The sequence below is a fragment of the Typopeltis vanoorti genome, chromosome 24 (assembly GCF_054136105.1).
Source record: "Typopeltis vanoorti isolate ZY-2024b chromosome 24, IOZ_Tvanoo_1.0, whole genome shotgun sequence".
In the NCBI taxonomy this organism is placed as follows: Eukaryota; Metazoa; Arthropoda; class Arachnida; order Uropygi; family Thelyphonidae; genus Typopeltis; species Typopeltis vanoorti.
This window is the reverse complement of record NC_143572.1, coordinates 83,464,976-83,492,371: the sequence shown is the minus strand read 5'-3', so window position 1 is coordinate 83,492,371 and position 27,396 is coordinate 83,464,976. Positions and strand designations below refer to the sequence as shown.

The window sequence follows — 27,396 nt, the reverse complement described above, 5'->3', positions numbered from 1 at the left end:
AGTGGCTTAGAACTAGGACTTTGAAAAGAAGAGCAAATGAAAACAGGTAATGCTAACCCTAATTGTAATTTTACAATACAATTACAACACGTTACAATACACGTGTTGTAACGGCAAGTAAATCTGATATTATTAAAGTAGAAGAAACAAGTAGTTCAAAGAAAAAATACAGTAGGAAATATAACAAGTCCTATTTGGAATTCGGGTTTACTTGGTGTGGAGATGAAAGTGAACAGAAACCTCAATGTGTTGTCGAACGAGTGCATAAAACCTGCGAAACTTCGACATTTAGAAACTAAACATTGTGATGTGAAAAATAAGCCAATTGAATTTTTTTTAGCGACGCTTAGGGACATTAAGTCATGGGAAAGATATAATTTCAGCCATGGGTTCCATTAATAGCAAAGCACTGGAAGCATCCTATCTCTGATTTTACCACAGCTATAAAAGATGTGGTAAAAATAAAAATGATGTTTGGCAACAAGTTTCTAAAAAATGTTGATTTGATTCCTCTTTCAAATAACACTCTCAGCCGCAGAATTAATGATATGGTAGGTGACATAGAATCTCAGTTAATCGAAAGAATTAAGAACAGCCCTTATTATGCTTTACAAATAGGCGAGACTACTGATGTTACAAATGATGTGCAGTTAATATGCTATGTAAGATATGCACATGATAACAACATTCATAATGATATTCTGTTTTGTAGAACTTTGTCATCCCAAACAACTGGAGAAGAAATATTTCACTCTCAATAATTACATAATACACAGTCCATTGGGAAAAATGTATAGGCTTCTGTTCGGATGGAGCTCGCGCTCTTACAGGCAGGCATAGTGGAGTTGTTTTCAAAGTCAAAGAAGTTGCTCCGGATATGAATTGGGTGCATTGTTTCATACATAGGGAAGTGTTAGCCTCCAAAGGAATGCCACCAGAATTTAAAATTGTGCTATAGATCTCTGTAAAGCTAGTTAATTTTATTAAAGATCGACCGTTAAATAACAGGTAATTTTCAGTACTCTGCGATGAAATGGGCAGTAAATATACACAACTTTTGCTCCATTCTGAAATTCGCTGGCTTTCCAAGGGCAAAGTACTAACAAGGTTATTTCAATTAAGGCACAAAGTTTTATTATTTGTAAAAGAACGTAATTCTGATTTTGCATCACTCCTTGTTGACGAAGCATGGTTATCAACACTATCCTATCTTTCAGCATTTTCTCGAAATTAAATGAACTAAATCTCTCCCTTCAGGGAAAGTTTTTTAACTGTTCTTGATGCCTATGACAAAATAAAGGCATTTGAGAAAAACTGGTTTTATGAATTAATTATGTAAAAGACAGACAATTAGCACCTTTTCCAACATTAGAATCCTTTTTAGTGGAAAACAATATTTTTGTTCATTCTGAGTTTGTGTAAAAGGTTTGTGACCACCTCAAAAATCTGAAACATTTTTCGAATAACTTTTATAAGAACTTTCTGTGAGTTCGTGATCCATTTCAGGCTTGCAGTCATGAGAAGGACCTTTTGTTATCGAAAAAGGAACAGTTAATTGAACTTTCAAGTGCCAATGGGCTTAAAATGCAATTCCGTGATCTTGGTTTTGCTCGATTTTGGATCTCGTCTTCAGTGAGAAGTGAATTTCTGGAATTATCTGAAGAAGCATTGAAAATCGTACTGCAGTTCTATACAACCTGTCTTTGTGAGAAAGAATTTTCATCGCTCCTTCAAATAAAAACAAAATACAGAAATCGTCTTAGTGTGTGTGTGTGTGTGCCGATCTTCGACTGAAGTTGACTAATATCGAGCCAGATATCCAGCAACTCTTCAAGGGCCGAAAAGCTCAATCATCTCATTAAAAGTAAGTAATAACATAATTAGATCATCTTATTTAAAAAAAAAAAAAAATCAGCTAACGCCTTTTTATTCCCGTATATACGGGAGTAGGCGAGGCCATTTTAGCCCTATCTAACTTTTGGAGACTGAGTGGGCAGTTCAATCTCCACTGGTACCCAATCAGAGACAGATGGCCCAAGGCTATCACTAATTAAGCGGTACGCAGTGAAGAGAGACGGCTCAAATGTGCCGCCATCTCGTGGTCTCTAACCCTAACACAATATATTTTTAATGTCTGAAATAATGTGGGTTCTACGGTCGATTTTCTTGAGTTTACAGGACGAAAAACCCGAGTTTCCGGGAGGAAAAACCTGCTTGCCCGTGCCAGAGATCGACTAACTCGGGAACCGGTCGAAAAAAGGCTTAGAAAAATTTCCTCTAGTCGCCGACTAGACTCGAAACCAAGACTTCCTTCGTGCGGCCTAGCGCGATGGTGTGCAAACGCCACATCCACTGAGCTACACAGGCTCTTCATCTTATTTATTTGTTGAATAAAAATTAAAATTTTGTTCAATGATGATACACTTTTAATCATTTACTTCCAATTTAATTATGTTTCCATAGGTATTCAAAACATGTTTTTAGATTTAATGTTATAAATGGCACAGTTTTCCGAAATATTGGTAATTCCTACATAGGTTTTTAAAAAAAAAAATTACAAAAAGTCAAAATGAAGTATAGGAAAATAAATTAAAAACACTCTTTATTTTTGAAGTAAAACATTAATTCCAACATTCTAAAATGTTATTTTTTTTTTGCTTTTCTGTTTGCAAAATTGTTGATCACATTGGCGAAGTTTATTTTATTACTCAGTTGCTGTTTTATAAACAGTATGGCCAGATTTCATAAACGCCAAAAAAAGGTGCCACCAGGGTGTGGATCACCCAACGCCCACCTTCGCCTCTGTAACTTAGCGGTCCGAAGAATTGATTTAGGCATGTTATTGGTCCTTGGGCTTAGAAAGGTTGAGAAACACTGATATAAACCATTTAGGTACTGCAAAATCATGCAGTAGTCATAACGTGGAAAGTAGCAAACCATTACTTCACTGCTCTTAAACCTTCACACGAAGACAACATCCATGCAATGCTGCACATATGAAATGCAAAACAAAACAATAATAGACGAAGAAATAGTGAACGACGAAATAACAAAAATCAACTGGAAACACATGGCGTCACCAGATTCAATACATACCTTATACAACAACATTAAATTTTTATTGTATGAAATATATAATAAAGCTGAAAGAAAGCCAGAATTCGTTCAAAGAACAAGCCAAAACCTTGGTGAACAAAAAACATAATCCTAGATATACACAGAAAATACATTCAATGGAAACAATTAAAGCGATATCCAAATAATGCAACTTTAAAAACCGAATATAAGATAACAAGGAAATGCCATACAACTCAAATAAGAAATGCAAAATAAAAGCACTACAGAGACAAATTGACCGCTGCACAAAACAACACGAAGAACACCTGGCAACTGATCAACGAGATGGTAGATCGTGCTCCCAATTCCACTGCCTCTGAAACCATAAAACACAGCTTTAGTGAAAGAGGCTAAATCTATCCAACAACTAGCAAATGACTTTGACCAATGCTATGTAGACCCCAAGAACTACAGAGAAATATCCTTGCAATCACAAAACATGATCCTCCACATTTTCTGAGTAAACGTACGGTAACGCTGTTAAGTCAGCGTTATCATATGTACTGGTCATTTCTGATCACGTTTTTGGTGAACCACAGGCAACTATCTGCTTTGGGAAGTTATTCATTATTGTTCCTGATGAGCGCACGTTCATTTTGTAGTAAATAAGAAATTTTTCTATGTTGGATGCTGTGCTGCTTGTGTTCGTTACATTTGATGACGTGTTTGATTTGAATATTCCTTTGTACGGAAACCGATGGCTAATACAACAACCCACGACATCCATAATATTAAGACGTTGTTGTCTGCATGCGGTGGATAGTGTGGTGGGCAGAATTTTCCTGCCAGTGACCGTACATTACCAGTACAAAATATAGGGGAACTTGAATTGCAGGCTTTATTTGTAGTGGCAACACGAAACGGGAAGAAAGGACCAGCTCAACACGGTAAGCAGACAATGCGTCACATCAGGGCGTCTCCTTGAATGGATGCTAAAGTGACTAGAAAAAATTAAATCAGCAAAAAAATTAGTTAACACCTTTTTATTCTCGTGTAGGGAGCAGGCGAGGATGTTTCTACCATATCTAACTTAAAAAAAAAAAACATTTCAATATTAGCCTTTATTGAAAGTGGATATGCACTAAATATACTGTAATAAATGGTGCACATGTTAATAACATTTAGCAAACAATACAAGTTGTTTTTCGCTATGAAGAGTATAGAGATTGCAGAAGCCCTAGACGCCCAGGGGGTACTCATCCATGAGATCGATTCAGGGGACGCCCTTACACAGACTTTTTTTTTTTTTTTTAACATGCAGGACGCATTCAACAGACATGGTTCGACAGAGCGCTAGCTCTTGTTCTGCTGCATGCGATGTCTCTTATGTTCTTCAAGACGTAATTCGATGGATTTTTTCATCTGGTTAAAATAAAGTATAATACAGTTGCACCAAATTCGGTAAACGCTGAGATATTTCAGGTTGCAATGTTTTTGTTTGGGAATACTAAGCAAGGAATGGAGTTGCTAAAGAGGAAAATTGAAGTCCAGATGTTGTGCTTTTTAAGAACTTTCGCTAGATTCGACAAAACGGAGCTGATATATGTAGCTCTTTTCACTATTTCTATTTTCAGTATGGCAAGAAGGTGGATTGAAAAGTAACTTTTAATTGTTTGTTTAGAATAAATATTTTAATGAAAGGTAGCAAGAAGAAACTGACGCTCATAGTTAATATCTTCTTCACACAGGAGTGAGCGAGCACGTTTGCCTAGCGTAGAGATAATACCAAGTTTTTGAGGTGGATAGTGATGGGACTGTGCATGGAGATGTCTGTTAGTGCGAGTTGGTTTTCTGTAAATAAATTGAGATTTTTAATTTCTCAGAAATACAAGTGAGTTTCACATCCAGGAATGGGAGAGCCATCAATCTCCAATTCAACCATAAATCTGAATTTCGGGTGTTCACTGAGGTTGTCAAGGATCTGGAGATTTAGGATCGTGGCTCTGGATTAAGAAAATGGCATCGATATTTCTCTTTCACAATTTTGGTTTCAAAGGAAAGGAGGAGATAGTTTTTCTTCTAAAGATTCCAAATATAGATTAGGCTAGTATGGCCGATAATGGGTTACCATGGCTAAACCCGATTTTTGTTTATTTATACAAACAAAACAAACTATGAAAGGAGCTTCAGTTTCTTCTTACTACCTTTCAGCAAAATGGTTATTCGAAACAAACAGTTAATAAGTTACTTTTTAATCCAACTCCTCATGATACTAAAAATGGAACTAGTGTAAAAGGCTACATGTCCCTGCCACATATCAGCTCCATTTCACCTAAATTGGCCAAAGTTCTTAAAATATACAATATCCAAACTTCTTTCACTCCTCTTCAGAAATTTCGTTCAGTAGGCCCAAACAAAAACATGGCAACCTGAAATATTCTGGCATTTACCAAATTTGGTGCAAGTGCTTTAATAAACCTTATTTTGGCCAGACGGAAAACTTATCGATGTTATGTTTTTCTACGTCTAGAAAAGCATAACAGACGTCACATAAGGGAGAACAAGAGCTAGTACTCTCTCGAACTATGTCCTGAATTCTGCTGATACTAATAAGGAAAACCTCATTCATCCATTCTTATGGGACAAATCCGAAAATATCTTTCGCTTCTACAGTGAACTAGAAAAATTTGTGGAATCCAAAGAAATCATCCTTAATCAAATACATCTTAACATCAACCTCAGTTATAATCTATAAGATTGCCATTCAAATTGGTGTTCACGAGGTGTTGAATGCATCCACACACCCAACAAAGAGGTGTTCTCCTCTTTGTTGGGTGTGTGGTACACCCAATAAAGAGGTGTTCTAGAACAGCTTCAAATATCAATATGCTGATGATTTAATGTATAGATTTTAATTCTCCCTATTTTTTACTGGTTGTTCCCTCTGATTTTGAAAGAACAAGTCTTCTATGAAGAAGAAATTAATCCTGCTTAATTAAACCGTATTTTTTTATACTTCTTGTGTGTCGGTTTTCAGTCATTTTAAAATCTGAAAAGTACGTCTCTCAGCCAAGTAAATCCATTATGCCATACATATATAATGCCTGCTGTGTGTATAAAAAGAAATTCAGCAGACATACACAGGCATTCCACGAGTTATATCCGCGATACCCTAATGGAATAAATAACATTTTCAACTATACTTTCGAACAAAACGCAAGCGAGTGTAAAGTAAAAAGGTTTCTAATTAGCAACAATGCATCATGCATACTGGCAACAGCACCGTCAGCAAGTGTCTTCAACAGTTCCTCTTTTGATTTTGTGTTGAAGAAATAGATTATTTGTGTATTCATTTTTAATAATTTTGCAATATTTTGTGCAACATGTCCCCTACACACCCAACTGAAAAACCTAGTGAAGAACCACAGAGACAGAGGAGAGCAATTGATCTAGAAACGAAGTTCCAAGTTCAACGATAGTCACGAAGCTACGACAAGTTTTTATCGCTGATTGGAAAAGCTATTTCCATCATGCGTAGAGGACCTGAACCAAGCGCATACCTCTTATCACTATGACCATAACTGCTAAGGCACTAAGTCGCTTCAACATGTTGAAGAAGAAAGCGGGACCCGATTACGACTATGAATGCAACACTTCTTCAGGTTGGTTCATGAGATTCAAGCAGCGATTTGCACTGCATAATGTGAAAATGTACGGTGAATCTGCAAGTGCCGATGAGAAGACTGCAAATGAGTTTGTTGACAAATTGGATAAAATTATTATGGAGGAAAATTATTTGGCACAGCAAATTTTTAATATGGATAAGACCTCCTTGTTTCGGAAAAAAAGGCTTGAGCAGACAATTCATCTACAAAAAGCTAAAATCTACTCCTGATTTCAACGCTTGGTCAGACTATAATAAATTTAGTTTAATCCAAGTGTGTGCAAACAAAGTTTACACCTGAAAGTATTTTCAGGACTGGGGTAAAGTGGTACAACACCGGGCAACTCCTTGCAAAGGTGGAGCAAGCTACCAACACTGCTGTCTCAATATCTCCCATAGTCTGGGTAGTGGCATTTCCCTTAATGCATAACATTTTACATATCCGCAAGGAGATGTGTTTTGCATTATGGGAGATACTGAGACAGGTGTGCTGGTTGCTTGCTCCACCTTTGCAAGGAGTTGCCTGCTGTTGTACCACGTTACCCCAGTCCTGAAGATACTTTCAGGTGCAAACTTTGTTTGCACACACTTGGATAAAGGATTAAACTAAATTTATTATAGATGTTAATAAGGCTATGGGACTTGATAATATATCACCACATATTCTGAAAGAATGTGCCAGGAAGTTGACATCTGCCTTGACGTATTTTTTTTAATATGAGTCTTGCACTCGGTCAAGTTCCTAAGGAGTGGAAGGAGGGCAAGATTGTGCCACTTCATAAAGGAGGTGATCGAGCATCAAACTATAGGCCTATCTGTGTGTCAAGTGTTGTGGTTAAGTTGTTGGAGAAGCTTGTGAGAACTAGGATCCAGAGTTGGATTGATAACAATGGTATTATCTTTGATGGACAGCATGGATTTGCTAAAGGGAGGTCATGTTTTAGTAATCTACTTACTTATTACAATAAAGTGACTGCTTCCTTGGACAGAGGAGAAGGATACACAGTAATATACTTTGATTTTGCAAAAGCTTTTGATAGAGTACCTCATGATAGGTTGACATTCAAACTAAAGCAGATGGGGTTGGATATTAGATTGGTGCATTGGATTGGAGACTGGCTATCTGATAGGTATCAACAAGTTGTGTATAGGGGAGCGATATCCAGGAAAAGGAAAGTCACTAGTGGAGTGCCTTGGGGGTCTGTTTTAGGTCCATTGCTGTTTAATTTGTATATTAATGATATAGGTGAAGATTTGGATGGAGATATTCAGTTGTTTGCAGATGATGCAAAGTTGGGACAAACCATGAAGTGTAGTGAAGATGTTGTGGCCTTACAGGAAGACTTGAATAGATTGAGTGATTGGGCACGGAAATGGGGATGTGAGTTCAATGTTGCAAAATGTAAGGTTTTAAAAGTTGGAAAACAAAGATGGGATGCAGAATTTATGCTTGGTGAGATTATATTGTTGGAGGTAGAGGAAATAAGAGATTTGGGGGTGATAGTGGATTAGGATCTAAAATTTAGGGGACACCGCCAAAATTGTGAAGACAACACAAATGCTTCTGGGAATGATGCAGAGGACACTGACAACGAGAAGTAGGGAGATTCTTGTTCCGTTGTATAAGGCTTTGATTAGGCCATGCATGGACTATTGTGCCCAGATTTGGTCACCGGGTTTTCAGAAGGATGAAAAGATGTTGGAAAGGGTCCAAAGGAGACTGACTAAGGCAGTTTCTGACCTCTGGAATGTTGAGTATGAGGAAAGATTGAGAAGATGTAATTTGCAGAGTCTGGTGGACAGAGACCTACAAGTTGGTAAGGGATTGTTATAGGATCAATGCTGGAGAAGTTTTACAGAGAATAGTGGGAGATCAGGGGAGAACCAGAGGTCATCCCTAGAAACTGTATAAAGAGGGTGTGAGTAGGGGAGTGAGAGGCAGGTTTTTTTCGTGCAGAGTTGTGAATGATTGGAATGCCTTGCCTGAGAATGTGGTGTCTGCAAAGAGTTTGAATGTGTTTAAAACACGGTATGATGAGCTGTGTGTATGATAAATGGACCTCCCAGATGACTCTTTGACTCCATGAGGTGGTAATAATAATAATAAAATTAAAAATATGACACTAGGCAAAGATGATTTATTAGTCAGTTTTGACATCTCTTTTCACAAATGTCCCAATCAGTGACACGGTTCTTCTCCTACAGAACAAATTTTTGCCCAACATTACACCTCTCGTTGTCCACGTACTACATTCTGGTTGCTTTGTTTGGCAAAATAAATTTTACCTACAAAAAGAAGGTACAGCCATGGGCTCACTACTATCCCCCCCCTCCCCCAATTGCTAACTTTTATATGGAAGCTTTTCAGCAGCGTGCTCTTGATTCCTTTAATCTAAAACCTACGGTTTGTCTTAGATATGTTGATGATATTTTTGTTATCTGGCCACACTGTCACCAAACACTAAACACATTCCTTAGCCATGTAAACAAACAACATGAACGCATACAATTTACTATTGAAATTGAAAATCAAAACTCGCAACCTCTCCTGGATACACTAGTCACACGTCCAGCAAATCCTTACTTTAGGACTCTAAAGCTAATTTTTTTACTCTAAGGCTAATTTCAGCTTTTATTGGACACTATCCATACCAGTTGGTTGTAACTTATATAAGTAATTTTTTTATCATTTTTATTTATTAATTTTTTACTTTTTGTAAACATGTTGCTCTCCAGCTTAATTTAATTTTGTAACCTAATGGAGGATGATGATAATAATAATAATCCAACTCTAGCTTTGATGTAGTAAGGTTTTTTTTTTTTTTTCACCAACTGGTATGGATAGTGCCCAATAAAAGCTGAAAATTAGCTTAGAGTCCTAAAGTCAGGGTTTGCTGGAAACTAAGTGGGCTGAATGTGTGCTATCCTAATTTTTGGGATTTCTATGCCACCATTATTGTTAAGATTAGGGTGGTTAATTAAAATTTCACAGGCTTCTTTAAATTTCCATTCATACCAGGTTTTTGTCTGATGTAACAAGAATGTACTTTTCCAATCAATTTGGTGTAGGGTGTTGGTTTGTCAGTAACTTTAGCATGCCATGTAGATTGTAGAGCAGCTTGTTTCTTTGTATATATATATACGTATACTCCAGATGATGACCTTCATGTGAAGGTCAAAACGTCGAGTATTTATTTTGGTTTATATTATTAAACTAAATTTTACTCCAACATGATAGTTGTTTCCATAATTTTCATAATCTGATCACCGTGTAAGCATGAATGAAAGGATCGACAGGCTCATAAATGCATCTGTCTGTAGAAAAGGAATACAGCAGAAACACATATAGAAATCCATCTTTATTTCTGCTAGAGAGCGATAGGTGCATGGAATGCATTGCCTGAGAAGGTGGTAAGAGGATAGACTGTAAACGAATTTAAAGAGTGATAAATAAATATACTTTAGGTGCATTCTTTGTGGTGCTTAAAGCAGATCTGCAATGAGGCTTACAACTCCATAGTGGACTTGTGGTAATAATTATATCTGATAACACCAAGATTCTCCAACAGACAAGTGACTTTCCTCTTCTTTGATATCACTCCCTATATATATATACAACAACCTCCTGTTACCTATCAGACAGCGAATCTCCAATCCAACCTCATCTATTCCAATTTAACTACTAGTTTGTCATGTAGCAATTTGGAAATATCAAAAGCCTTTACAAAATCTAAATATACTATTGTATATGCATCACCCTTGTCTCTATTCGTCACCTTGTTATAATAAGTCAGCAGATTGCCAAAACACAATCTTCCTTTAGCAAATCCATGTTGTCCATTAAAGAGAATTCTACTGCTCGATCCAGTTCAGAATCCTTGACCACAATGCCAGACAGGCAGATTGGCCTATTATTCGAAGCCTTAGCCTTATCACTCCCTTTATGAAGCAGAGTAATTTTGCCATCTTTCCACTCCTTTGAGACTGGACTGATCTAAGACTAATGTTTACTGTAATATAGTACTATATACAACAATTTATGCTATAATTTGTACATTGTATTATTTCACTATAAACAAAAAGTAAAATTAATTTAGAAATAACAAAATATGACCCTCATAGTTTAGTAATCAGGCATGTTAATTTTAACATATCCTTATGGTTCATTTAGTGATTTCCAACTTATAACCTTTTCCACTTATGACAGATTGTCAGAATAGAACTATCGTAAGTTGAGGACTTACAGAGTATTCGCAGAACATCATCATCATCATCTTAGGTGGCATCTTCATATTGAAGGTTCACAATTATGGATCTATCTATAATACAACACTAGGGTTAACTGCACAGGAACCCCAAGAACCAAGTGCAGGGTAAAAGTTCCCTATATATTTTTGACTGTAGATCTGTATGTATGTGTGTTCACACGGCCAGTTCTGAGGGACGAAAACCTAAGTTTCTGGGTGAAAAAAACCTCTACCTCTGTATGAGACTGGCTAACTACACCTTTATTCGAAAGAGACCAAAAGGCTTCATCTATACCGACTGAGCTATGGGGGCTCTTGCAGAACATACTGATCTCGTAAGTTGTAGGGTTATAGGCAAAATTACAGTTTTCATTTCAGTTTAATGTAATGTGCTCATTCCTTAATAGCTATTAGCTTGTGGTATAAAATCATATTCAGCTTGTAAAGCAGATTTCTGACTTATCTGATCCTTTGCCCACTCATGGTATTAGCACACAGGATTTTCAATCTTTCATGAGTGAGATTGCCATAAAAAGTGATACTTTAATTAATTCAGTTGTTTATGTCAGTAAACACTGCTTGAATTACAAATTCTCCAAATTTTTTTTACAGATTATTAAAATGGACATGAATAACAAATATTAAAATTATATTTTAAAAATATTAAAAATGTACCCTTATACAAGGATACATTTTTTTATTCTGATCTTCACAGTTTTCTTTGGCATAGATGACAAAAAAAAACATTCAGTTTATTCTCTTTAACTTAAATGACACTAAGAACTCTTGAAAATTTAGAAAACTTATATTATCAGAAATCATAATCTTCATTTCTTGAATTTCATTCAATTGTCATGAAAATAAGAATATAATATATAATCTAGCAATCTCCTGTCTACAGATAGTTAAATACCTACACAAGAAGACTACCAATTAAATACTAGAGATCCTATTGGTTGAGGAAACTGGGAACTTATAAACATTCATGAGAACTTATAAACAAACTTATAAAAGGTAAAAGGACCTCCCAGATGAGTCTTTGACTCCATGAGGTCTTGGGGTAATAATAATAATAAGTTCATGAGAAGAGCTAAGGAGATAGATCTTTAAATTTTTCATACCTGAACAGGAAGAAGAGAGAGAGAAAAAACAAGAAGACATTCCCAGAAATTATTTAGGGTTTGATTTGATTTTTTTTAATGGAACAATCACAAATATCCATGCCCTTGGCAGATTCAAACCCACTGCCTCCTGGCTGGAGAGCACATATGCTAACCAGGCCTGTAGAAATTATTATTTTTTTTTTATGGGCTACTCCAAGGAGTCCTTAGACTCATCAAGAGAGGTCCTAAACATCATGTCAAGAACTATCGAACATTTGTGCAGTATTTATGATACTTTGCTCTGAACTCATTCACAGTCATGGCACCCACACCAGACACTGGCAACCATTCACTACTATCCAAGCAAAAAATCTAGTTATAGCACACTTGCTAACTAAACTCTTACTCATTTTCCATGAATGTGGCCCCCACTTCTCCACCAGAAGACCTATTCTGAAAAATTTCCTCTGAATTAATCTTGTAAAAACCCCTCAGTAAGTTGCATGTCTCAATCACATCACCCCTTTTCTGCCTATCAACCAGGTTCTGTAACCCACAAATCTTCACCCTGTTCTTATAAGGTTCATTCACTCCCCTTAGATCCTCTCCACCTCTTCGTCATAAATAGGAAACCCTGGCACCCAGAGTTTCTGTGCAAGGTAGTCAAGATCAGTATTATCAAGGCTCGATAAAGAGGAACAATGACCTGCTTGTCTCTGCTTTTCAAAATATTCTTCAGTAACCAAGTAATCTGATGAGCTGTTTTAGCCACTTTTGCTATATGTCCCCTAAACTTTAACTCCCTATCCACTAACCCTCCCAAGTCTCTGGCTTCATCAATTTTCTGGAGTACAGTTCCACCAATGTGGTATAGAGCTGGTAATCTATTCACCCCAAAATGCATAACCTTACACTTTGCTACATTAAACTGACATCCATTCTCCTTTGCCCAATCTACCAATCTATCCAAATCATCCTGCAAAATTTTGACATCATCTGTATTAATTATTGCTCTATCCAACTTTGCTTTATCAGCAAATAACTGAACAGTTTCTCCAAGATCCTTTCCTATATTGTTAATATGCAAATTAAACAGTAGGGTCCACAAACAGAACCATGCAGCATGCCACTAGCCACAGGCTTTCTTTTGGACTCTACTACTGAATGAACTACTCTCTGATATCTCTCCATTAATCACCCTCCTATCCATCTCACCAATCCTATATCCATCTCCATGTGCTGTAGTTTACTGATTAGAATTCCATGTGGTATCCTGTCAAAGGCCTTTGCAAACTCCATTAGTATCATTGTAAACCCATTACCTTTATCCAACTCAGCAGTCACTGTATTATAAAATGTGAGCAAATTACTGAAGCATGATCCACCCTTTGCAAAACTATGCCTCCCCCCATACAGTATGCTATTTCCATCTATCTATTCCTGTATTTTGCTCTTGACTAACTTCTCCAATACTTTTGACAACCACCTGATATGATGATCAATCAGTAATTTGCTACATCAGTCTTGGAGCCTCCTTTATGCAGGGGAACTATTTTTCCACCCTTTCTCGACCAACCCAGAGCTGAGACAGATTAAGCAGTATGGTCAAGGGCACTGAAAATTTCCTCGCAGCTTCACATAATACTCCAGCTAGCATACCTTCCAGTCCCACAGCTGTATGCTATGCACCTCCATTTCATCTACCTCAGTTCCCATATATAAGCCTTTGCCTTTCTCTCTCTCTCTCTCTCATTCCTGCAATATCACCATCTGGATGATATACTCTTGTAAAGTGTTCACTTAGTAATTCTACAATTTCGACTGATTCAGTTGCCTCCCTACCATCGGCATTCATTAAAATCATTCTGCCATATATATATATTTCTTTTACTCGCAGCATATCAAAAGATATGCTGCGAGTAAAAGGGATTATCTTTAGCCTGCATTACTAAATCCCTTTCATACTCTGCTTTTGCCTTTCTCACTACACTAGTTATTCTTCTGGCCTACGCCTTGTACTAATAATGTGCCTGCTGGTCACCTTTCTCCTTAAATTCCCTTCGCGTTTCTTTTTTTTTTTTTCTTGCAGCTCCAATTAACGATAATTTTCATCCATTTAACTCCCACTTGATTTAATCTCCTGACTCTAGGTATGTAGTCTCCCATTATTTCCCTCAAACACTCCTTTGCCACTTCTCATGCATCCAACCCTCGCAGTTTACATGCCATGGCATCGATCCAAGTAATCTCTTAAGCTAGTCATACTTACCATCCCTAATTTCATATATACTCCATCTTAACTGAAAATTCCACGTATTTAGCTACTCCGAGGTCAAGACCATATGATCACTCACCAGTTGGTGGTCATCAGTGGTGCAATCAGGATCTGACTGAGCATCTGCAGTGATCGCCAATACATGATACCCGTGATCTCCTCTGGCCCGCCTCGGGCAAACAAAGAAGTAGCGCCTGAGTACTACTTCGTTCACAGCGGCTAGAATTCCAGAGTGCTATAGGGTATTTCCACCTTATGTGACTGCTAATTCATAAGTAGCATAGAAATAGAAGACATGACACAATATAAATTAAAAATTAAAAAAAAATTAATTAGGGAAAGATTTTTAGAAATTTTTCTAATGTTTTTTCCTTTTTCTTTTGGAGGGGGCCAGGGTCCCTTGACTTCCTCCCTCGGTGCGCCAATGGTGGTCATAATTGTTATAGACTAATTCTCAGATACAATTACTAGATCAAGCACTAGATCTTGAACCCCTAGTATATTCCACATGCTGTGTCAGGTAATTATCCCTTAGTTGCTGCATAAAATCCATTTCCTATCTCTCATGTGTCCCCCCCCCCCTTTCCTTCCAATCTATGTTATCATAGTTGAAATCTCCCATAATATTACCTGTCCTCCACTCATTGAGTCTATTTGCTGATGCATACTATCTCCATCATCTTTTCCTGCTGGCATCAATCTCACACGGATAGCCTCAGATGTGCTCTTTTCACTGGCCTGCAGTCGAACTTCTACTCTCTTTGGTTGCAGTTCATCGGCTATCATCAATAATACTCCTCCCCAATTCTTTTCTCTTTATCCTCCCTGAACACACTATACCCTTCACATTCTATCCCACTAGCTATATCATCTTCTGTTAGCAATGTTTCACTAATGCCAATAACCTTTGGCCAGGATGAGCCAACCAATGCCATAAATTCCTCCTGATCGTTCCAAATGCTCTTGGCATTAGTGTACATAAAGTGCAAAAGTCCCTTAGGCCCACCACTATCCTGACGCTTTATACTAACTATCCCATTCTGATTTGTTACCAGTTACTAACCTAGGCATATTATATTATACATTATACACATTCTTACATTCAGCTGCCTCATGATGTCTGCATATCCTCTCAACAGCTTGTAGGGATTCAAAAGTGAAGTAAGGAGTAGCATTACCAGAGAAGAAACTGATGAGTGCACTGATGTCCTTGATTTAAAAAATGGTATGAGAAATTTCATTTTTCTTATTTTCATGGTAACTGAATGAAATTCAAGAGTTATGAATGTCATGATTTTGGATAATATAAGCTTTCTAACTTTGCATTCATTCCTAAAAGTTCTTAATGTCATTTAGGTCAAAGGGAATAAACTGGGGTATATAGTAACATTGCCAGAAAAGAAACTGATGAGTGCACTTATGTGCTTGAATTAAAAAACAATATGAGCAATAGTGGCAATAGACCGCCATGTTGAATTGTGTGATTCTGTCAAGTTGAAAACTAGTTCAGCATACTCATCAGTAATAATAATAATCATGATTACAAGACCTCTGAGGAGTCAATAGACTCACTGCAGAAGATCCACTCTGATTTATCATATCACTTCTTAAATACATTTATCCCTGTCCTAAACTGCAAGCTGTTTAGCTTGCAAGCATTCATTCCTAAAAGTTCTTAATGTCATTTAGGCAGTTGTGTAGCTGGGGGGGGGGGGGTGAAGGGGCAGAAAAGTAACATTGCCAGTTACCATGAAAATAAGAAAAATGAAATTTGTCTTATTTTCATGGTAAATAAGACATGGTAAATTTGACTAAGAATTACCTACATTACTATGAAATAGACTTCACCAATGTCATCAACGATTTTGCGAACAGAAAAGTAAGAAAAATAACAATTTAGAATGTTGAAATTAAAGTTTTACTTCAAAAATAAACATAGTGTTTTAATTTATTTCCCTATACATCATTTTGTACTATTTTTGGTGTGTATTGAGAAGGGTGGCAGACTCGGCGATCTCCCGGGAAAGCTCTAGCTACGCCACTGCATTTAGGTCAAAGGGAATAAACTGGAGTATGGAGTAACATTGCCAGAAACGAAACTGATGAGCACACTTACGTGCTTGAATTAAAAAACAATATGAGCAACAGTGGCAATAGACCTCCATGTTGAATCATGAAAAAAGTTACTTTTTCTTCCTATGTTCAATGGCCAAGAATGGTCAAAAACCTTTCTGGTGTCCATAGATCAATCTCTCAAATAGCACAATCAAATAACCCATCATTTTCTACTTACTAAAATGTACAGACATTCATGCTGTCTTTTGCTAATGTTTAATGTTTGCTAATTTAATTCTTGAAAATACCAACTCATTTTCAAGGATTAAATAAAAAGGTATGGAATAAAATTCAGTTAGCAAAACCATTTAAAAAGACATGCAGACAAGACCATTGTTGCAAATGTAATACTTTTAAATGCTGAAAACAGCACGAGAAAATAAATAAGCTTACACCAAAGAAAACCAAAGTTTTCTGAACAGCTATATATGTGTATGTATGTCTGTAATAAACATTTATTTGCTGCCCTTTCTAAATAAGTTAAATTAAAAGCAGTACAAATGCAAGGTAGCCCTTCAACAATCCAGTAGAAATGCACTATTCTCATATTGAAAGAATTTCATTAAAAGTAATCAATTTTAAAATTCATTTGTACAAATGAATTTAGTTCATGATAAATAGTGTAATTGTGAAATACAAAACTCAAATTGACACTGAAATCGCTGGTTAATATTAATTTTATTTTGTAAATTAAATGTTATATTTACTAGCTAAATGTAATTGTTTATTATATGAATTTAGATGGTAAACTTACTTCTAATAATGCTCCGAAAAAGAAATGAGGTTACCTAATGATCAAGTTTAGCTTGACTGGCTCACAAATATTAAAACACTACAACAGAAACATCATTTCATTCAAAAATTCATTGTACATAACATAATCAAAGTTTTGACTGATCATATGTATAAAAAGAATACAAAATTTTGCTTTTCATAAAAAAATTTATTAATCACTTCATAGGATACATCTATAAATAAGTGTATAAAAACAAATATGAATATTTCAGATTATGTACATGCACTGAATACAAAATACATTTCATCAATTTAATTTTGTGAATTTGAATTACATTATATAATTGTTTCTTGATTTCACTAAAAGATGAAATTACAGGTGACAGTTTGTGTACAATGAAAAACATTTCCAAAAAAGTTTATTGATTTGCTAACATTTAGCAGCACTACAGCATTTGCAGTCCTCACACTTGCATCCAGCTGCACACTTGGCAGCATCACAACATTTGCAGTCTTTACAGTTGCATCCAGCTGCACATTTGGCAGCATCGCAACATTGACATTTTTCACATTTGCATCCAGCTCCACACTTGGCAGCATCGCAACATTTGCAGTCTTTGCACTTGCATCCAGCTGCACATTTGGCAGCATCACAACATTTGCAGTCTTCGCATTTGCATCCAGCTGCACACTTGGCAGCCTTGCAACATTGACATTTTTCACATTTGCATCCAGCTCCACACTTGGCAGCATCGCAACATTTGCAGTCTTTGCACTTGCATTCAGCTGCACACTTGGCAGCATCGCAACATTTGCAGTCTTTGCACTTGCATTCAGCTGCACACTTGGCAGCATCGCAACATTTGCAGTCTTTGCACTTGCATTCAGCTGCACACTTGGCAGCATCGCAACATTTGCAGTCTTTGCACTTGCATTCAGCTGCACACTTGGCAGCATCGCAACATTTGCAGTCTTTGCACTTGCATTCAGCTGCACACTTGGCAGCATCGCAACATTTGCAGTCTTTGCACTTGCATTCAGCTGCACACTTGGCAGTATCACAACATTTGCAGTCTTTGCACTTGAATTCAGCTGCACACTTGGCAGCATTGCAACATTGGCATTTTTCACATTTGCATTCAGCTGCACACTTGGCAGCATCGCAACATTTGCAGTCTTCGCATTTGCATCCAGCTGCACACTTGACAGCATCACAACATTGACATTTTTTACATTTGCATCCAGCTCCACACTTGCGTCCATCTCTGCATTTGGCAGCATCGCAACATTTGCAGTCTTCACACTTGCATCCAGCTGTACAATTTGCATCATTACAACAATTACAATCTTTGCACTTGCATCCACCTGTGCATTTGGCTGCACCACAGCATTTGCAGTCTAGACAACTGCAGTTTTCTCCACATTTGGTTACTGTAAAGAAAAAAAATTCATCCTTGATAAATAAATATAAACCAGCAATCATCTAATATTATTTTGTATTATCTCTTTATAAAATTCTGTCTTTTCATATGCTACTTTTATAAGTATGTAGTTTTGGTTATAAGGTTATCCCCACTGGAACTTTCAGATTGAATAATGAGTAAGGATTGCTCTTCCTTGGGCAAAAAACTATTGTAAACTTGATAATGATACTTGAAAATTTAAAAATGAAGTCTATGTTTTTTAAAAATTATAAAACAATGCTATATTAAATCATAATATAAAATATAAATAGAGACTATCTTAGCAACTTATTTGATAAAGCCACTGTTTACCTCAAAGGCTTGTACATGCATTAGTTTTATGCAGGATTTGATCCTGCATAAAACTGATGTTTGTACAAGACTTCTCTGGATGAGGTTATATAGTTTCTTGAGTAAGGAGTGTTTCTCTCTCTTTTTTAATTTAATTTCAAATAAATGTTATTTGTGAAATAAATAAGTGTCAGTCATCTCTAAAACATGCTTGACAAAAAATAAATAAAATAAATAAATAAACAGAACAGATTTCATATAAGTATCCATTAATTCACAGCAAATAAGTAAATATTTATTTAAAGCCATATCTGTATATTGCAGGCCATCAGTGGTAATGCTATTTTCCTTGTAATTAACAAGGTAGAATGCAAACAATGGATTGATTTGAAACAGTTAGAGCTGCATGATGTTATGCATAAAACAATGTAAAGGTATAATACAAAGGAAACATTGTATTATTAGTTATTCATTAATTGTATTAAAAAAAAAAATTTGAACAAATGTTGAAACATCCATATCACTTTAAATAAATATTAATTTACTTATTTCCTTGTGTTTTTGTGTGAATTGAAGAAACCTAATGGCAAAACTCTCTTAAAAGGACTAATTATCCATAGCCAACTAAACTAACTTCAGAAAAGTGTAAGTTGATTAAATTTAAAAAAAAAGAAAATAATTTTAATGTTATTTCTGTTCCTTGCTATTCTAACATCTCACGTGAGATCCTCCCTCATGGTCATTAAGTGCATTATGATCCATATATGCAGAAATGATACCAAAACTTTGACCACACATCCATGGTCAAATTTAATAAGACAAATTAATTTTCCATGTTCTCTAATAGAAGTAAAGTAAATTATATACATATTTCATAATTTTTAAGCATCTCCTACCTATAGTACATTTGCACCATGGGTTGGGGTAAGGATATTATCCTTAGTATATAGTCCAGAAACAATCCACTTCAATCCACCACAGAGTAAGTGAAGTAGCAGTCTCCCACTGGGCAATGAAATTTATTTCCCACCTAAAGACACTCATAGGATTTGAACTTGAAACCTGTTGATTTGAGAGCAGGTGTGCTAACCACTTTCAATTAGGCCAACAGCCTGGTTGGTTGAGCACATACACTCATCATATATTTGTATTTATTCTTTCTGTGTTCAAAAGATCTCGCCCCGAACATTTTGTCAGAATGTTTTGCAGCTTTTTTAAACCCATAAACAGATTTGCTCTCTCGTTTTCATAATTTCTTCCATTGTGAAATCAGAACCATACAGAATTTCAAGACAACAATCTGATATAAAGAGTAAACATAGAAAACATTGCAACGTTAAAGTTATATTTTAAAAGAATATATTTATTTAAGTTATAATCATAAGTCATAATATAACATATCATTTAGCAGGTATTCTTATTTCGACCTCGCGCTGTGAGATTAGTCTAGAGTAGCAATAACAATAAAGTTATGCATTTGAATTAAAAATTGGACACCAGGAGCAAAACCAGCTGAAGGCCATGGCCTTCTTATTCGTATTTCTTATAAACGTATAGGTTTTTGAAAATGATCCAGGGCTTATGAAAATACTATGAACCCTTGGAGGTGTCACGTGAAAATAGTATACCCAGCATTTTTTTTTTAAATTAATCTATGGCTGATATTGTAGCAGTGCATAAACCGAGAATTTTTATTCAGAATTGGCTATAAAAAACTTCAAATGTCAAATACAAATTGGACTTCAATTTTGGATAATTTTTGATGAAATGAAATATCATTCTGTTCATTAATAATTAGTTAAAATGTTAACTAATTATACAGTAATAATTAATGTTTCCTCACGTTTTCTGAATATTTGCCAACTAAGTATCAGACCCCAATGTATTACTTTTTTTTTTTGTAATACGGAATGCAAAGCGAATTAATTGGCAACCGTTATTTTAAGGTGTTACACCTCAATCCTCATCCCCTTTTTAAGAGTGTGGCACTTTACCTTTTTGGTATTCATTGGGAAATTAATCCACGTGATAGCGCAGAGTCCTCTAATATAAGAATACCTAATAGAGGATGGTCTATATCAGGGTTCGCGAAACTAATTTAGTAAGCCCTGACAGCTTATATTGATTATCAGAAATGAATTTTAATAGTCTTACTAATTAATTGGAAGGACGGATAAATAATAGCTTATTTTCGTGCTTTTAAACTCAGTAGCGACATTTTGATTAAATTATGAAATTTTTCTTGATTTGCTTAATTAAATGTGATTCTTCAGTCACTTGGTGAAAAAAGTTTCCGAATCGATCTATTCACGAACCTCTCTTGCTCTGACAGAACCATCATTAAAAAATTTAAAAAAAATAAAATAATAATAATAAAATAAAAATAAAAAAGAATCAGAACCAGCGTCGACATTGGAAAAAAAAATGCTAATATTTTATTGATTCTTTTTGCCATCGTTTCCCTTCTTAATAAATTCATGTATGATATTGACCTGGTATATTTTTATATACATTAAAAAACAAGATTTGTGTCACCGTATTAAATGTATTGCTTGTGATGGGTTACGTTAGGTTGTTTAGTACAACAAAACCTGAACGCACAGCCAGGCAATGCCATTTCGTGATCAGTCATTATCTATTTCTAGAACGATAATTTCTTGCGGAGAAAGACGCGGAACTCAGTAGTAGATCAGAGGGGGGGGGGGTTAAAATAAAATAAATAAATACATTTCAGTTAAATGCATTATTTTTTTAACTGCGTGCTATGTAAAAATTTGGCATAGTAATTAATGAAAAGGCATGCCATGTCGTCCAGCCTAATTTAACAATACAATGCAATCTGATGTTTAAAAGTATGTTGTAAAGAAAATCTAAATGATTTTCCTAATATTCTTAAAAATGTTCAGCCACAATTTGATTACAGTGCTCAAATTCAAGTTTGAGATATTTCATATTTAGTAACTTCCGTTGATGTTAGCAGTTTCGAAGGACAACAAAACATGAACCTCGAGGCAATGCCATGTTAGCTGGGCCAGAGACCTAATTAAGGATAATTTTAATTTATCAATTTTAATTAACAATATATACACACAATATTATTAATTAAAATTGATACGAAATTAAAATTATTATAAATGAAATTTGATATAGGATATAAATTTTTTTTTCTTTACTTTAAAGGATAATGCAAAGAATTAATGTAGCTGAGGAAAAAAAAAAAAAAAAAAAAATGACAGTTCCAATGGAAGACCAGGCCTCCACTCTGTTTAGCACTATATAGTAGTTTTGTCTGTTGTCTGTTCATTATGTGTTATTTGGCTTAATCTGTTATCTTCAACGAAAAGCCTATATATATATATATTTTTTTTTTTTCCCCTTCGAGTTGTGACAAAAATCGAGCCAAAGTCTTTTCAATCGAAAGGCGTATGCCCTCTCTTCTTTCCGCTGCGCAGAACGAAGGCGATTAAATTGTTGTTATTATGACGTGCCATCACTACGGAGTCCAAGGTCTCATCGCAGCAGAGCACTATTCCACACAACCCACTGTCTATACTGCCTAATCTTTCCATCAACACACAACGCCATCTACCGCCTACTAATATTAATTGTGCGCAAATTGTGTGTTTTCTAGCTGATTTGTCAGGGGGGAAAAATAATCATAATAAATAAAAATAAGAGACAGAAGAGAGAAAAAAACTAAAAAAAACAAAAATTCACCACTATATGAGATTTCACAAATTTCCTTATTTCTGGCAGAGCAGTAGAAATTACGACATCTTAATGCATGGAGTATAAAAATTGTCTTGCCTTGGTGCTGAAGTTTAGGATTGTAGTTTAAAATTACCAGCAATATTTTATCATTTCTGCTTTATTTTCAAGTATGGAATTTTATGAAGAATGTCAAGCTGAACATGATGTGCCTTGGACAACACAGCCAGAGAAAATCCCCTCAATAAATAAAATAGACATGAAGGAACAGCAATAAAGAACTAACAAAAATAAATAAAATAACAAGACAAATGACACAATCAATATGCCATTATTGAAATAAAGTACACTTTTCTTGCATTTGCCAAAAATCAAAACCTATTATTATTATAATCACATCACGCCACTCTTAAAAATGCACACCAAATTAAGTTGACTGACTTGCAGATTTAGATAAATTATTTTTAAATGCATCACTTCAGTATTTTCCGTATATCTAAGAAACATTGAAGTTATATTTTGATAATTTATACATGTTTACAATGAAAAATTAAGATAGTTCTCTAAAATTAAACTAAATTAAATTAAAAGTTTACTCGAATAAGTTTATGTAACTAATTAGAAAATAAAGTGAAAAAAAAAAGAAATTTCTTTCAATACAATTATATTAAATTTCGTGAATAAGAAAAAGAAAACTTACCCTTGGAAGCCATCCTAGCGTTTTCAACGGATCTCTCAGCAAAACTTTTCTCCAGAGTAATGATAACAATTACCAGCAGAGGACGTGCTTATGCAGTTCCTCCTCCATCCTTTTATTGGGCTTGTTATCATGGTGATAGAAGGCCGTGTGCATAAACACTCGTTACCACATTAGGGTCGTGAGCAAATGTGGTATATAAACGCAAATGGTGCGTTTGCAAAATTTCAGTGTCGTGTGCAGCGTAGTATAAAATGAAAAGTAGGTCACGCAATCGACCTGCGTATCGTGTGTATGTTTACCAAGAAAAGTGATGAAATTGCAAGTCACTGCTTGCCGTGTGCAGATCCGTAGGCGGGTTGAGAAATTTACTTAACGTTCATTGGCCAAAGATTACTGCACACGTCTCATATGTGACGCCCTAATTTTCGAGTTGTGTGCAAATATGATAATTTTTTTAATTGGCAAAATTCCAAGCTTGAATCTTTTGGAATGAAGAGATGGTTTTAAAAATCTGTAAAATAATAATTGTAAGATATATCGAAAGAGCAGTTAGGTAATAATCATCAATCAACTTGATGCTGATACTCAAGTATATTCTCGTAAATACATTAGCATGTCTAATATGATATCGAACTATTTTAAAATCAGAAAAAAAAGTGAATGAAATTTAATTTTGATATTTTTTTAACTACCAAGTATAACGAAATGTGACATTCACAAAAACAAAAATTAATTTTCTTGAAAATATGTGAACTTAACGTCACTTCAATGCATATTATTAAGTAGTCGCGCTTATTTATATTTTATTTTTTTAATTTCTTTCTTGTTTATGAATTATATACATAATTATTATTATCTTCTACCTTTTTATTCTCCCAAGGAAATAAGGCGGTAAATAGCTAATTTCTTCTCATCATTGCCAATGTTCAAGTGTGTTTGTATTCTCACGGCTTACTAGAAGCGATGTTGCTAACCCTAGCTAATAATTATTTGAATATACTTTTGCGCTTTCTATGACAAATTTTGTTTCAGTTTCTGGATTAAAAATTTCTCATGCGATTTGAAAAAAAAATAATAATAATAATTTAATTTAATTAAAATGATAATAATAAAACTTGTTTGCCTGCGTCAAGTGATTCATATCAGTTGTATCAATATTTTTTTTTATTAATCATTTTTGTAAATACATCGATACGGAAAAATATTATAATTACATATTCATATCATATAATTTTTTTCCTACATGCCAAATCCACCTACTGAAATCTATGGCGCACTGTTTTAAATACTGTGAAGTTCCTTCTCTGATAGGGGTTAAAGGAATCACAAAGTCAGTACTGTTGTTATAGTACATACCGTCCCTAGGCAAGTACTTTTTTTTTCTCGCTCTCCTAAATTTAATAGTAATATATATATATATATAATAAACAAAAAACCAGCAAATCCAAAATTTGCTGGTTTTTTGCTGTCCTTCAAACTTACAACTTCGAGGCATTGTCTTAATTACTGTACTTAGTGGGTTACGACGGCCCTGAACAAAATAATTAACTTAATGAAATAAAAAATAAAAAAAAAAAAAAACGGATCGTCATTGAATACGCCAATAAAATATGTGATGTAATGGTCGAAGAAGAGAGAGAGAGAAATCAATTCGAGAATATGGGTGTCTTGGAACATCAGGAAGAGGTTATAGAATAAATAAATCATTAAATCAAAAGCCGTGGGTAGGTCGCGGCGTGATCTTGATTCCCCCCGAATCAAGATCACGTCACGACCCATCCACCCTGGACTGTATAATTTTCATCGACGAAATGAAGTCGTGTGACTCTGATAATTAATATTACGAAATTTCGAATTTGCCGAAGTTTCTACATATATTCGGCTTTGAAATAATGTTGGATCTTTAATATCCCCTATTTCTGTATAATATCATATTGTTTATGCTTAAAATTGTTATCTGGAATCACTCGATTGATATGATTTAACAGAAATTAGAAATAAAAAAGCATTTCATTGAATTACAACTGGGTGGTGGAGTATTTTATTATTTGGAATCAATTCTGTCAACACAAACAATCCAGGTTGAAACTAAAATTAGATCATATGGACATATTCTTGTCTGCATTTTAAATTCGACCCAATTAGAGCTGAGTCACTGCAGTATATTAAGCTTTACTCCTTTATGTCCCTCCAACTGGTTCGATTGAAAGAAAACAAACAAAAAAACTTGAAATAGCTTGACAAATTTTTGTAATGATTTCGCATACCAAATTTTAATGAAATCTACTCGTTTTTGTGTGTGTGTGTGTGTGTGTGTGTGTGTGTGTGTGTGTGTGTGTGTGTGTGTGTGTGTGTGTGTGTGTGTGTGTGTGTGTGTGTGTGTGTGTGTGTGTATTTCACAGAAAGAGAAGAGCGGCATGTGCAAATTATCTGAGATCTATTCTTTCATTGTCCGCGCGGTTAGCCTAGTGGCTGTGCGCTTCGCAACCATATGCCTGGGAAAGGAGTGTCCTAGGTTCGATTTCCGTCGGAGAGAGAAGGAGTTCAAAGATCTTCCTCATTCATAACCAACTTAGTCGGTCTTGGGCGCGGGTAGTAGGGTTTTTCCCCCAGTTTAGCTGGGGTTTTTCCATCCTGCAGGCAGGCAAACCGGCCCCGTGAACACACACGGACTATAGTCATGAATGTGTTCACGGGGCCGGTTTGCGATGAATCAGATGGAAGGGAGAGAGATTATTTTTATTTCTTATATCTTGAATAGATAATTATCTTAAAAGTATTTATTCTTTTTATCTAATAGTTAGATAAAAAAAAAGAATAAAGTATTAACATTATTTTTAAATGCATATTCTGAGAAATTTTAGAGGAAAGTTTCGAGGAGATTATAGATACTAACTGGCAGGGGGGGGGGAGCGAATGGATCTATAATAAGCCATAGTGAACATTCATGTTATAAGAAGTGGACTAGAGTTATCAGAAATTCGCAAACATGGGGTTTGCGAAGTGCATGCTTGGGTCTACAAGACCCAAGCTTGGCTTATCCCTCATAAGCCAATGTACGAGTAGTTGTAACCATTTTGAAACGAACTCCACCACACATGACAGCAATTTGGCAAACTGAACTTATTACTGTGGATTTGTGTTAACAAGGTTTCGTGACGCAAACTTTTTAAAAAAGCTAAAATTTATAATTCTAGCTTTTTTTTTTAAATTCATGCATAACATCTCGCCTTTCTTATACAGAAGTATAAATAAAACAACTTTACATTATTTTAAAATGCACTTATCAAGGATCTATCGGCTTTTTATTGAAAAATTCAAATACTATACCCGATCATTAAAAATCTGCAGCCAGTGATAACAGCAGAGAAACAGAATGTAGTCTTTGTTCATTATTTGTTTTTATGCTGATAAAGATTAGCGCTTTCGTCTGCTACCAGAAAGATATCAATATATCTTTCTGGTAGCAGACGAAATAATTTGTTCCACTGCAGAGGGTAAGAAATTTATCACTTGCTTTGCGCTGTTTCAGTGTGACGCTGAGTTCTTTCTTAAAGTCAATAAAAATTGTTGAAGTTCTGTGAGTCACCAATCGTGTGGCCTCTGTTTAATTTTTTGAGTTTGATTTCTAATCATCTTTTATACGAGTGGTTATAATATGCAATGTTTTTGTATATTATAACCACTTATGATTACGATACATCGTTTTAAGTAGAGTAATCATAAGTATCTCTTTTTTCATTACATTATGCACTTGTATATATGAATTTTAAGTCGTACATAGTTTTTTTCTCTGATAATTCAGCGGCGTTTCTTTGGCTGCGACTTGATAGTAATTCAAATTTCCCCAGGCTAATGTGTCACGTGGTAAGATTGCAACCAGTAACCACTGGATATTAGCAAAATAGGTAAATACCAGAATAGCAAACAAAATTCAAAACATAGGTAAATGATATACAATATGAATATATCGAAATAGTCATATTAGGATGACTATATTAGTCATAATATAGTCTTATTAAGAAATATACATAGTCA

The 27,396-nt window shown here is 35.2% G+C and overlaps 2 protein-coding genes across 2 annotated transcripts in view; one reads left to right on the top strand and one right to left on the bottom strand.

Moving 5' to 3' along the window:
- Positions 1-27,396, top strand: part of LOC150093491 (uncharacterized) — a 168,262-nt gene that overhangs the window by 30,399 nt on the left and 110,467 nt on the right. The window lies entirely within an intron of this gene.
- On the bottom strand, positions 17,499-23,460 carry LOC150093492 (uncharacterized). The gene is made up of 2 exons (XM_090414037.1): positions 23,359-23,460; positions 17,499-18,627 (listed from the first exon to the last, which is right to left on the bottom strand). Exons 1-2 carry the CDS (start codon positions 23,369-23,371, stop codon positions 17,627-17,629), a joined length of 1,014 nt encoding a protein of 337 aa, XP_090270163.1. The 5' UTR covers positions 23,372-23,460; the 3' UTR covers positions 17,499-17,626.